Source organism: Ursus arctos, unplaced genomic scaffold, assembly GCF_023065955.2.
Source record: "Ursus arctos isolate Adak ecotype North America unplaced genomic scaffold, UrsArc2.0 scaffold_9, whole genome shotgun sequence".
In the NCBI taxonomy this organism is placed as follows: domain Eukaryota; kingdom Metazoa; phylum Chordata; class Mammalia; order Carnivora; family Ursidae; genus Ursus; species Ursus arctos.
The window spans coordinates 69,283,348-69,297,595 of NW_026623111.1; the positions used below are offsets into that span (position 1 = coordinate 69,283,348).

Below are 14,248 nucleotides of genomic sequence, written 5' to 3' on the forward strand. Positions count from 1 at the left end.
AAGGACTCTAAACTAGAATCAAAACGTTGACCTGTTTTCTAATAATAGCCATTATAAGCATTATGAACAGCTAAAATGCCAAATATACAAACTTTTTTTTAACACAAAAATACTAATACAGTGGTTTTGAGACTCTTAAATATTTACTTAATCTCTGAATCTGAGATGATTTAGTAAAGTACCTAACAGATGCTTCACCACTATGTAAACATCCAAAACACTGAAGTTACTTCCAGGTGCTCTTTTTTGGGGGGTAGAGTCTCCGTTTGTGGAGGGTTCTTGGTGATCAAAGAGGCCACTAGTTTATCGCCATCACTTAATTCTTGTTCTTTTATATTACAAACACAGAGCACACTCCTACTGTCGTCCTCGTCACATTCTCTGTAACTGTTTATTTAATGACTATTTGTCATGAAAAGCTGGGAACTTTGGATGACCTGAGACCTGGGTTATTCATTTTTGCATCACTGTTGTTGAGGGTGTCCAGCACATTTATTGCTGTTACAAGGCTGTTTAAGAAATGGCCTCTCCTCCCCTGCCCAATTATTGTCCCCTTTAAAGGACAAAATACTCTTCTTCCTCTTCCTTTTTTGCCCTTCGTCGATTTTTGTCACTTTAATCAAAAGCTGTTTTAAGAAAAAGAGGAACATGGAGGTAAGAGTGATTTGATTCATTTCCTGATTTAGAACAGGTAATATTTTGGATTCATTTTTCCAAAAATTAGTTGAATTTTGGGTAAGAGAGGGAGTGGCAATATGAAAAAAAGGTACTATATATATATTAATGAAATTATGTGAATATTAAGGAGAAGATTTTTAACATAACTGACAAAAATATTTTACTTGTTGATGATCAGAGACTCAAAAATTTTTAGTGACATTTCATTTCTAAAAATGAAGTAACCTGTGTTGTAGTAACAATTTAATTTTCATTAGTCATGTCTAAATTATAGATGACTTCCGAGGCTTTGGTTTGTGTATAATTTTATGTTACAACTTACTTGAAATAAATTTCTTAATTCATACCCTAGTATTGTGGAAAGTAACATAGCTTTGAAGTCAAACAGCCCTCACATTCTAATACTGGTACTATTATTAATTAGGTAAGTGACCTTGGGCAAATCGTTTAACTTATCTAAGCCTTGATTTCTTAACTTAAAAGTGGAGTTATGTATTGTGTATCTTTACAAAATTACTGGGAGGAGAGAATGAGACGCATAGGTAAAACGCATTATATGCTTGCACTCTTTATATATCCCTCCTCTCCACCTCAAGGCTGTGATTTCCCTATTGTTTCGTTGTTCTTTTGACCTGCTTCCTTTCTGTAACTGTGGTTATGAAGGTTGTGACAAGGGTAACAGTTGACCCATAAAGGGAGAATCGTGGGGAATTTGAGTGGAAACTGGCCAGGAAAAAAAGGACTCTTACTGCATAAAATTTCTGAAACATTGGTTCCCCCCAGGCAGTAATGCATTATCCAATTTTAAAAAATAGTGGGGTTCTACAAACTAGTGATACCTGTACAACTTGGATGAATATCCAGGGAATTATTCTGAGAGGCAAAAAAGCCAATCCCAAAAGGTCACCTACTATATGATTTTATTTCTATAACATTCTTGAAATGACAGAATTTTAGAAATGGAGGGTAGGTTAGTGGTTGTCAGGGACTAGGGATAGGGGAGGGGAGCAGCTAATACAAAATACGGCATGAGGAATCCTTATGGTGTTCGAACTGCTCTGTATCTTGACTGTGGTGGTGGGTACCTGAACCTGCACAGGTGGTAAAATAAATACCCAGAATTGAGTACAAATAAAACTGGGGAAGTATGAATAAGGTTTTGTACATTGTATTAATGTTAGTATCCTGGTTATGACTTTATACTATAGTTTCACAAAATATCACCGTTGGGGGGAGCTGGACAAAGTATACAAGGGCGCTCTGTATTATTTCTTACAGCTGCATGTGAATCTACAAGCTATCGCAATAAGAAATGGTTGGGTTCTATTTGGTACTAAATGCATATGTGAACTCTGTTTTGTAAGCTTTCCGTATCTGAGAAAATAAAACGTTAACGAAAGTAGTATCTACTTGTCACTCTAAATAATCTCCTGCTCCCCCACGGGGCATCTGTCTTCTAAGATGCCCCTCTCCTGAGAGTGTGTCCATCTGACTCCTCTGTTCCCATGGCATAGACTGAATGAAGAGGATCGTGGCAACTTGGAAGCTGTTCCAGTAGAGAGCAGGAGATATTCCCAGGTGCCCAATTCTGTTGGGCAGCACCAAGCACATTACATGGATTTTTTCTCGTTTATTTATTTATTTTTTTACCACAACCTGTGAAATAAGTAGTCTTCTTGTTCCTGTCTTTCACATGAGCAAGCAGAGGAGCAGGATTTGACAAGTACTCCTACGATCTTCCTCTTTACCATCCTAGGGAATCTGGGTTTTGTCCTTGTTTTTAAAAATTGTGATTACAAAAAATTGTAAAATATACCTCACATAACATTTTGCATCTTAACCATTTTTAAGTGTATAGTTCAGTAGAATATATTTACATAGTTGTGTAAACAGTCTCCAGAAATTACCAAAATTTATCTTGCAAAAATTAGTCTGTACCCACTAAATAACAGTTCCCATTTCTTCTCTCCCAGCCACTGGCGAGCAGCATCAGACTTGATTTGTATGAATTTTACTACTCTGGGTATCTCTCCTAATGCATTCATAAAGTATTATTTCACTTAGCATAATATCCTCAAGTTTCACCCATATTGCGGCATATGTCAGAATTTCCATTCTTTCAAAGGCTGATTTAATATTCCCTTGTATGAATACACCACATTTTGTTTTTCCATTCATCTGTTGATGGGCACTTGAGTTGCTTCTTGCCTTTTGGGTATTGTGGATAATGCTGTTCTGAACATGTACAGCTATCTCTTTGGGACCCTGCTTTCAGTTCTTTTAGATATATCCCCAGAAGTGGGATTGCTGGATCATTGCATTGCCCTCATTTTGAAAACCATATAGACAGCAGCCACATTCCTAGGGATCTCTCTTCTGTAGCTTATTCCATTTGTCCCTCAACTGGAGATGACAAGGTGGGGATTAACAGAGTGTGGTAATGGGTTTAGGTGCAGACGTGGTTTTTGTTTTATTTTGCTTTGTTTTTTAACAGTAACTGCCTCAGAGGTAGGAAGTTAGTGAAAGGCCTAATAGAATTAGATCATGTAGGATTATGTATTTGATTTTAAAAAGTCTTTTAGGAAAAATGTTATTTATAACAACTGTTGGGAATATTTCTGCTCACTGTTTGTGAATGCCTTCTTAAGAAGAAAGCCTTTTCTGTTTTAGGTTAATACAAAAGCTGAACCAGCAGACGATATTGCAAGTTTCCTGTGGCAACTGGCATTGCTTGGCTCTTGCAGCTGGTAATGTAACATTGAAATGTATGCTAATGTTATGTTAATTTGGGAACCATTTCTCTTCGCATTTGTGTGGGGTGTCATCTACCCGGGCACCTTTAACTCACTGGTTAGGGTCTATGCACTCCTGTTGGACAATGGCATTTCTCAGCCTTTGTGCAGCTCATACGTTTTTCAGGGTGTGGACAGTGAAGAAGGTGGTCATCATTGCTCTCTTGGGTGAGAAGGTGGCAGGACTGAACCTCAGTGCTCTTGAACATATGGAAGATTGGTTTTTCTTAGCTATAGTCGCTCTCAAGTGACATTCCACTATCAAGCTCCCAAATTAGTGAAAAGAAGGGAGTTAGGGAAACCTAAGCTGGCAAATAATACTTTATTCCATGTTGGAATAAATTTGAGGGGAAATCTGGACCAGCACGTCGTGCTCGATGCTCCTTGAGATCGTCCAGGTCGAAGCTGGACTCCTGAGCCCTGGGTTTCATGATCTTGGTGTGGTTAGAACTAGTTCAGCTCCCTTACTGGATGTAAGCCTGGTAATTGGCCTATTCACCACTGAATTGACTTAAACATTTAATTTAATTTAATTTAATTTTTTCTTTTCTTTGTATAAATGTTAGTAACCTTTGAAGGGCAGTAAGACTCAGTTTACCTCTCTGTTGTAATGGCAAATGGGGTTTTGGTTTTGGCAGTCTTCATAGCATGAAGTGTCTCTGTCCCTTGCCCTCAGGAGGGTTTGGTAGGTTGAGGGGGAGTAACTAACAAATTTTTCTACTGGGTAACTAGATTGTTCTAATGAGGTTATTTTTGTGAATGGAATTTGTATCATGTCTGGTAATACCAGTTATCCTGTTTTTATTTTAGATGGTCAGTTCTTCACATGGGGAAAGAACAGCCATGGGCAGCTGGGCCTGGGGAAGGAGTTCCCCTCCCAAGCCAGCCCACAGAGGGTGAGGTCCCTGGAGGGCATCCCCCTGGCTCAGGTGGCTGCAGGAGGAGCTCACAGCTTTGCCCTGTCTCTCTCAGGAGCAGTTTTTGGCTGGGGGATGAATAATGCAGGGCAGCTGGGGCTCAGTGATGAAGAAGGTAAGTAAGCTATATGTACCTCTTTAGTTCAAACGCACATTCATTTGTTTAAGACATGCTTCTTGAGCATCTGCTGTGTGCTGGCCCCATGTTAGGTTCTGAGGGTACAGCAGTGAACAACACAGGTAATACTGTTGACTTAATGGAGATTGCATGCTAGTGGTAGAAGTGTAGTATGTCAGTTGGGTGTATGTCAGTATGTCTGAGAGGAGAGTTTCCTGTTTTATATAAGGTTTCCAGAGAGGGCCTTTTTGATAAGATGTTTGAGCAGAGCCCCATAGGACGTCAGGTCGGAAAAAAGGGACATGTAGCTATCTGGGCAAAGAATGTTTCGGTCAAAGGAAACAGGGTGTGTAGAGCATCTAACGTGGGAAGATAGGTGGTGTATTCAAGAGTGGAATGAGTGAGGGGAAGAGCAGCAGAGCTGGAGGTCAGAGAGGTAGTGTAGGCCCAATGATGTAGGGCCATGGAAGGCAAAGGGAAGAGTTTGGCTTCCTTCAGTGAAAGGGGAAGACACCGAATGTTTTGAGGAGAAGAACGATCCAATTGAACTTTGGCTAGCGCAGGCCCCGGGGAGGCTGAAAGACCGTTTGGAGGCAGTGGGAATAAAGTTGGATTTGAATATACTGTGGTGGTGGGGCCACTTGGTTTTGCTCTTTGTTGGGTGTGTGGTTGAAGTAAAGACAGGAAAAGTGGAAGGATGAAGTTGCCATTTATGGAATGAGGGAAACTGTGTGTGTGTTGGGGGTGGTGAGTGGACAGTGTTGGGGAGTGTGGGGAACCCCGAGTTAGGTTGTAGATGTATCAAAAGTGAGATGTCTGTTAGATATCCAAGCGGATGTGCAGGCAGGAAGCTGAATGTGTGGGTCAGGAATCCAGGGGGACCCAAAATTCATGCTAAGATAATTGTGTATATTTCATCTCAAAGACAAATAGTAGTGGAATTCTGATTTTTCTCTTATTTTAGATCGAGAGTCTCCTTGCCACGTGAAACTCTTACGAACGCAAAAAGTCGTCTATATCAGTTGTGGAGAAGAACACACGGCAGTCCTCACAAAGGTAGGGGACTCAGAGTGTTTTGGTTTGTTCTGTGATGCGTTGGTGTTAGGTATGGCACAGATGATGGTCATTACTTGATTAGTTTTGACAGTGTCTTTTAGAGTAGTGATGGTGTTTAAAAATAGTTCACTATAACCTTAAAATATAGTATATAGCAACATTCTGTGTTCCTTTAAAACAATTTAAATATGTGAAAAATACAGAGCAATGACTTAATGTCTTAAAATTATCAACCTCTTTTTTCTAAACTGTCATGTGCAGAGAGAATGGAAATTTATTTTTATGTTGAACAAATACTGTTATAGATTCACTTCAATGAAATGCCTTAGCATTTGTTCAAGTACAGCTGTTAAAAACATAGCTAACTTACCCAGGAGTTTGTGGAGCATAGAATTTCTCATGTACGAACGATTGTGCAAAATCATCTCCTTTCGCCTAGCTCTGTTTCTCCTCATTCTGTTCTGCTTCTCAGCACATCACTGTGCTTCTAAACAACCTTCAGAATTTACAGATGGTACGTGGTCCCTTCAGCAGTGCTGTCTTTGTTCCATAAACATGTAGTCTTAATTTCTTTTTTTTATTATTTTTCTACTTACTGAACATTCCAGAGAGGGCATTTTGCTGAAGGATCAAGTGAAGGTCGTGTTCTTGTACAGACTGTGTGATACAAGTCTCGCATATAGGGGCTTTTGGAGGAGTGTACTCAAACTCAGAGATACAATGCGGTCATTGCCATGTTTGTTCCTTGTTAGAGTGGAGGGGTGTTTACCTTTGGTGCCGGTTCCTGTGGGCAACTCGGACATGATTCCATGAATGATGAGGTTAATCCAAGAAGAGTTCTGGAGCTGATGGGCAGTGAAGTAACGCAGATTGCTTGTGGCAGGTGAGTGCCCTGGAGAGCTTCCTAGTGTCTGTAAGACCTAGAAATGAAGCTTGTCTTTGTAGTGACAGAGTGTGTGGTTAGACCCAATCACTAGCATTTTTAAAAAAGATTTTATTTAGGAGGGAGAGAGAGAGAGAATGAGCAGGGGGAAGGGCAGAGGGAGAAGCAGGCTCCCCGCTGAGCAGGGAGCCCGAGGTGGGGCTCCATCCCAGGACCCCAGGATCACGACCTAAGCTGAAGGCACTAAGTCACCCAGGTGCCCCTCTATCCACTAGCAATTTAAGAGATCTTAACTGCATACACAGGAACGTTTAGAGAAAGTCTGATCTGAGCAGAGTGTGGCAAGGACAGGTTTTAGATGAGTGGAGCAAGATGGGGACGTGAGACTAGCAGAATGGGAAGAAGACCACGAAGAAAGGAAAGTGAGAGAGCCTCAAAGAACTTTTTGGAAATTTTGCCTGGTCTACCCTGCTTCTTCCCTGTCATCTCAAAGGCCTAATGCAGCAGGCCCTTCAGCCTTTTCCAAGTCTTGCCATCCTCCATATTGCCTAGAGTCTCAGAGATTATGGACAGCCAGGCGCTACAAAAACAGTCACAAGTCAGTGTGGGGTGGGATTTCTAGGGGGCACCCGTAGGCATTGCTGTGCTCACATGTGGGGGTTAAAAGTCAGTCTGAATGTATATCCCTAGCAGTAGAAACTATGCTGATAAGGGAATTTACTTTTCCCCAGACAACACACCCTAGCCTTCGTGCCTTCTTCTGGACTCATCTATGCATTTGGTTGTGGAGCAAGAGGTCAATTAGGAACGGGACACACTTGTAATGTTAAGTGCCCATCCCCTGTGAAAGGTTACTGGGCTGCTCATAGTGGCCAGCTTTCAGCCAGAGCCGGTAAGAGTGATTTTCATTGGAATGTAATGGTATTTTAAATGATAACAAAGAATTGTTTATAGAACACATATCTATATTTTACCTTGGAGTCTTCTGGAGGAAATGAGTATGAGATCTTTTCTTTTAACATTGATCAACAATTATTTGAGTAGTCACTACACATGAGGTTCTATAATTGACATCCTAGAGATCTCAATTGAGATTAAGCAAAAAAAAAAAAAAATGTTATTTTGGCCTTAAGGACCTTGGAAGTGGTGTATAAATTTTATTTATTATTATTGCTGATAATGGAAGTTAATGTTTATTGAATGCTTAACCAAGCTCCATTACTTATGCTAAGCACTGAAAACAACCTTAAGAATTAGTGGTTATTATTTCTATGTTGGAGATGAGGAAACTGAGTCTTAAGGAGGTTAAGTAACTTGCCCAACATCACATAGATTCTGGGGGCAGGAATTAAACCCAGGTCTGCCTCATTCTAGAGCCTGTGCTCTTAATGCTTGTGCTGTGTTACTTTCCCTTTACTTTTGCTATTCTGATCATAACATGACATGATTTCTTTTTATGCCATTGTTTTCTTCTCTTAAAAAATAGTTAAATAACACGTGTCCATTTCATTGGAAATCAGAATAAGGAAGTCAGTCACTCAGTATAAATGACTTGAAATAATAAATCCAGCTGCTGACAAGAAGCTGGAGAGTCATTAAAAAGAAGTAATTTAATAATAATCTTGATTTTGAAGACTATAAAGTGACTTATGGCTTGAGTAGGATTTTTTTTTAAACAATAACTACCATAAATTTCCTGCTGGATTGTAAGAAACTTAAATGCAGGGACTGAGTCTTCTTTGTAAATCTGGCATACAGCACAAGGCCTGGCACAGACTTCTCAGTCAAGAGAGATTTATGGAATGTATATCTGAGCATCTAAAAATGTAGTGGAACTTAAAATATAAAATAAATAAGGTTTGGTTTTGATGATGTTCAAGAATGGCTAGGTGTCCTCTTCTCTGTAATTTGTGAATTTCTTTTATGCCAAGGCATTACAGACATGCCAGGAATGCACGTATGTGAGAAATACAGCAATTTCATAAACTCAGGTGTTGTACAGGTTAATTTGAAATCACAAATTTTTGAAGTTTAATTAGAACCTAACTTATGTGATCATAAATTTGTGTTTGGATGTTTGCCAACATGATTCTATAACATATAAGTAGGTAAATTTCAATTCATTATGTACATGCTGTGGTTTTAGGACCCTTCATGGTAATGTGGGAGCACAGAGGAAGGCATCAAGGAGTATTCCGGTTAGAGGAAGTTTGAGCTGTGTCTGATTTGGAGTTAGCCAGGTAGAGGACTGTGAGGGAGTGGGCAGTGGTGAGTACCACAGAATCACACGATTGCAGGAGCACTGTCGCAGCTGTGCTCTAGGAGGCGCCCTTGTGGAAAGTCCAGTGTGCACTGGGGGTGGTGGAAGGAAAAGATGCACAGACAGGGAGTCGTGTGGTATATTCGGAATGAAAGCAATGTGGTGGGATTGGAGGGTCACCGTGGATACAGCATGATGGGAGATAACGCAGGGAGTAGGAAACGAGGTCCTTATATGACAAGCTGCATCCTAAGGGGCTAAAGCACACTACACTTGGATGTTGAATTATTTCTTAGGCACGTTACTGGTGATATTAGTGACTGTTTTAAATTTCACATCAGTGGCTGGAAAGATTAAAAAGAAAAATGGAAACCACCTCAGGGTTAGCTGGCAGTTGGGGAGGGGGCGGGGGTAGAGTCGGAGGGGAGGATACCATTTTGTACTTTTATTTTTAATGGAAGTAGAAACAGTTTGGGCACAGAGCCAGGAGAGAAGGTTTCTTCTCTGACATAAATAAAATGGATGGGAAACCAGTCTGAAGCATATTTTGGAATATTAGAAAAGGGGATCAAGGAAAAAGCTTAATTATTGAAAAATATGGTGTTGAAATTTTTTTGACAGATCGCTTTAAATATCATATTGTTAAGCAGATCTTCTCTGGAGGAGACCAAACTTTTGTACTTTGCTCCAAATATGAGGTAAAAAATTCTTTCGACTATTATTTTGGGGGTGGAATAATGATGAACCAGTATTTATTTTAATAAATAATAACATGAGAGCAATATGACTCTTTGTTTCTACCAGCTTTATCTTATTAAGGTAAGCCTACTGAGCCTTGAAGATGTTCTCCATTTTACTTCCTTGAAGTGCCAGTAATTTTTCTGGTATATTCATCATAGAGTTCTAATTCATAATTTAAAATTATTTGTTTATGTCTACATTTGTTCCAAAAGATATTTAAGGAGGCCTAGAGAATTTGTACTTACTTTGGCATTATTTGACATTCCCTTTCTTCCTCATTAGGTAGCAACAAATGCTGGGTACTTGAGAACTTACTGGGTTTGTTTGATGTGACAGAGTATATACTAAATATAAAAGAGATGACACAATATTCAAATATCCTTTATTATTTATCATCTGCTCATAGCACCACACTAAAATTTCACATTGTCTCCTGCGTCATTGTAGTGGCTAAGTCAGGAAGAATGATGTTCTGGTATCTTTCAGGGTTGAAAGTAGAGGAGAATATGGTCCACGTGTTTGTGACAGAGCTGTAATCCCTTCCCTCCTCCTGGACAAGGGAAATCATTCTGAAACCTGGGACACAGAATTGTTTTCTTTTTTTCTTCTTTTTTATAATAATTTTTTATTATGTTATGTTATTCACCATACAGTATATCCTCAGTTTTTGATGTAATGTTCCATGATTCATTAGTTGCGTATAACACCCAGTGCACCATGCAATATGTGCCCTCCTTACTACCCATCACCGGCCTATCCCAGTCCCCCAACCCCCTCCCCTCTGAAGCCCTCAGTTTGTTTCCCAGAGTCCATAGTCTCTCGTGGTTCATTCCCCCTTCTGTTTACCCCCCCTTCATTCTTCCCTTCCTTCGCCTACCGATCTTCCTGCTATTTCTTATGGTCCATAAATGAGTGAAACCATATGATAATTGTCTTTCTCTGCTTGACTTATGTCACTTAGCATAATCTCCTCCAGTCTCGCCCTCCACTCCCTTCCTTGCTTTTGTGCTCCCCACACCACCCCTCCCCTCCCTCTTCTTCCCCTCCCTTCCCTTTCTCTCCCCACCGCCTCGCCCACTCACTTTTACTCAACCAGCAGGTAGGGAGGACCAACCATATATGGCACATGGGTCCTTACCCTCTTGCGGAAGGGCAGGGAAGGGCTGTTCGTGGTGATAGAGGAATCAGAATTGGTTGGGAAGAAAATAGGAGCTATAGGGACAAGGGGTCCCCCTGGGTCCTGGAAATTCTCCCCATTCGTCTGATACTCTGCCATCTTTAAATACACAATGTACTTGCCTTCTAGTCAGTGTGATTCCGTGATTTGGTAGAAGAGGTTGTGCTGGAGCTGGAGGCTGCAGGCTGGACAGTGGAAACTGACAACTAGATATTTTCCAGGTCAGGAGCCTGGAAAAGGTTCTGTTTAGTGCTGCCATCTGGGGAGATTTGGAACTGCTGCTTGAGACCTATTTTAGGCCCATCTTCAGTGCTTCACAGAGAAATCTTGAGGAAAACCAAGATTATTTTTCCTTTCTTCAAAACGCCAGTGAAGTGAGATATAAAAAGCGCTGGATCTCCGCAGGATAGTAACTTTTTGTCCATAAGTAGAGTTTGAAGTTTTCATTTCCCTAAGAAGTTGACTTGAATAATATTATCCAGTTTTAATTTTTCTGTGAAAGCCAATGTAAAACTCAGTTTTGCTAGTTTTATAAATATGGTGTCTGATCTAGGTGGTTGGATTCGCAATTTATTGTAGTTAGCACTGTTGGGACTGGAAAACAGAACATTGATGAAAGGGATATAGAATAATGTCAGAGAACTAGGGCAGTTAAACACCTGGTGAGAGTGGCATGCATTAAAAATGTAAGATAACAAAAAGGAAACTAAAAACAGACCCTCACTTAGGAAGGTATTGCTCTTTCTCTTTAAACCTAAAGCCAGTACGTGTTTATTTATGCCGTTAAGCAGAGATATTTGTTTAGATACAGAGACTGATCAAATCATGTGCTTACCCCGTTAGCATAACACTTGAAGAATCACTTAAGGACCTAAGAGAAAGCATCTGTATTGTGACAGGCTCCATTTTTGTAAATGCAACTCATTCAACTAATGCCAGGTCTGAGGTAGAAGAAGGGAGGAGGGGAGTTGTGTACAGATACGGCTTTGCTACACTGGATTCCACGTGTTGGCAATTTAGTGAGTGCAAAGCATAGCCCCCCCTTTTCCTTTCATGTTGTTTGCTGGATAGGATTGAAGAGGGACTGTGCTTGTGATGTTAGGGGTGTGTGTGTGTGTGTGTGTGTGTGTGTGTGTGTGTGTGTGTGTGTGTGTTTGCGTGTGTTTGCATGCACATGCCTGCAAGCCTACTAGGTGACATAATTCTCTTTTTCCCCAACAGTTATTCTCAACCTTGGTTGCCCATTGAAATCACCTAGGGGCTTTAAAAAAAAAAAAAAAAACAAACCACTGATGTCTCTAGAGATTCCGATTTAATTGGTGAAGATTTTGAAAGCTCTGGTGATCCAAATTTGGGAAACAACTGACCCTAGATCCAAAAAAAAAAAAAAAAAAAAAAAGTTTTTGGCCTGTATATAATTAGAAGGCATGGAAAATTGGTAACTTTTCTTGGATCTTTAAGTGATTCTGAGGTTGTACTTCATTCAAGTCACCTGTAGTTTATTGGACATACGAGGAAGAATGAGAAAACAGTTCCATGTTTATATTTTGTTGTAAGTATGTGTTAGAGTCTGTTCAGCTACCCCTGTGAGTGGAGAGAGTAATGAAAATGTAAAGTGGTTTTAAGACCAGGGTGAAGAGGCAGGCTTGCTTGTATGTGCTCAGGTGTCCGCTTTGTCCTGTGATTTTCCTGTGTCACTCAAGATGACTTTTGTTCTCTCATAAATGTCTGTGGCCATTTTAGTAAAGTAATGATCAAGACCTATTGGCAAGCATCTCCAATTTGTTATTTGTTACATGCCCCCTTCCTTTCCGCTTATTATGATATCTTAACTCGCAACTATGGGGAAGTAACCAAGAAAATTTACTTTGGAAGTTGTGTTTTTGTGTGTCAGTACAAAGGAGGAAAAAACAATCATCTTATGAATTGATGGATGAATGGTTTAATATAATTTTTTCTCTCTTTTCTAATGACAATTATAGGGGGTATAAAGCACTTTCAACTTTTTCTTAGTTCTGGATCAAAACAGGATTTGGGAAGTATCAGTTGAATAAGATACATTTTAGAAGATAAAAGTGCTTATATTTTTTTAGCTCTCTCTGAATAAAGAAAGGATGTATAACGTTGTGCAGCTTTGGGAATTTTCAAGGCCATTATTGGTATGTCCTTTCTGCCACCTTTCTTAAAAATGTGTAACTATATACGTGGAACGAGAAATTAAGAGGCATTAAGTTTTCATAGATTGTTTGCAATATACACTATAACTGAATTTTTTTTAATCTGTTTTGTCAGAGTTGGGTGAATAGTTAATGGCAAACGATTAATACCTTAAAAGCCTTGATGTTACAGTGATTCAAAGCAGAGGGGGAAGACGTGTGGAAAAGCCATATTGGGGTTGTTTCTCTGGTGAACAGTCTGCGACTGAGGTTTATGTTGAGAAAGCTGTTTGGGGTAGCATGCTCTAGAAGGGCGTCTATTTAGGGATGAAGCAGGCAGGGTTGGGCAGGGGGAAAAACTGTGGGTCAGTGTAACAGAGGCCTCAGCCAATGTCCTTGGGAGCTCTGAAGTTGGGACAGCTCTTCACCAGTCCTGGGTGGAGGCAAGGGGGCATACCTCTCCCTGCTACCAGATGTTGAAGGGGTGAACCCATAGCCCCGGAAATTCTAGAGAGCAGCCCAGCTGGGAGCTTTCAGGAGCTGACACTTAGCAGCTGAGGGAGTGAAGAGGGGGATGTGGGCAGTGCACCCCAGCTCCTGTGAAACCCAAAATGGAGAATATGTTAGCAGAAAGAGAAAAGTTCTATCATACGTAATTTCTCTTTTTTACTGTTCTGTTTAATCCTCCAGAATTCTTCCCCTGCTGTTGACTTCAGGACGATGAACCAAGCACATTACACCAGTTTAATAAATGATGAAACCATAGCAGTTTGGAGACAAAAACTCTCAGAACACAACAATGCAAATACAATCAAGTATGTGGCTGCTTGTTTTCATCTTATTTTTTCCAGAGTGTATTGGAATGTTCTAGCTTAGTGATTTTCCTTACTTCCATATTGAGGTGGTAAATATACACGGAGTGTTTTATTTTAGGGAATCATTTTTTTTTTTGGTACATATTTCTTGAGGATTTGGTGTCCTTAGCCACAGATAACATAATAGGTTGTTCCCCCCATTCTCTCAGAGTGTGTCCCTTAAACTTCCTTGTTCAGATTTTAAAAATCCTACCGATGAAGGAATGAGTTGGCCTTTCTGCTAAAAAAAAAAAACAACAGTATTACTGTTGTTTACCCCCAAGAGTTTCTTCATATGCATATCCCAAAGCATCCCAAAAGTAAGATGGCTGTTATCTTACCTAATCTTGAAAAATTTCTAGCAGTTTCACATTCAAAATGATAAGCTGAGATGGTAATTTAATGTCAAGTTGAGAAAATAAAGTAAAAAGGCTTGAGGCCTTTTATCAAGTTTATTTTAAAGGAGAATTTTGTCCTGCACATTTTTATGCATTTTCATTGACTTTCCTTAGCATTTCCATTTTTCTGCAGAATCTAATATTTGGGAATGAGTGAATCACACTCTGTGTCCTCACTGTTATATACTGAAATGCCTATAATACATCTTGCTTTATGA

General features: G+C 39.9%; 1 protein-coding gene across 8 annotated transcripts in view; it reads left to right on the forward strand.

Annotated features, from left to right (window-relative positions):
• The window catches only part of HERC3 (HECT and RLD domain containing E3 ubiquitin protein ligase 3), a 124,253-nt gene that overhangs the window by 62,184 nt on the left and 47,821 nt on the right, over window positions 1-14,248 (forward strand). For all 8 annotated transcript variants that reach the window (XM_026509737.4, XM_026509740.4, XM_044388088.3 and 5 more), the window contains 7 exons: window positions 3,349-3,425; window positions 4,281-4,502; window positions 5,470-5,561; window positions 6,314-6,444; window positions 7,176-7,336; window positions 9,326-9,402; window positions 13,469-13,593. In XM_026509737.4, the coding sequence (XP_026365522.1) occupies window positions 3,349-3,425; window positions 4,281-4,502; window positions 5,470-5,561; window positions 6,314-6,444; window positions 7,176-7,336; window positions 9,326-9,402; window positions 13,469-13,593 (885 nt within the window). The remainder of the gene's footprint in view (window positions 1-3,348; window positions 3,426-4,280; window positions 4,503-5,469; window positions 5,562-6,313; window positions 6,445-7,175; window positions 7,337-9,325; window positions 9,403-13,468; window positions 13,594-14,248) is intronic.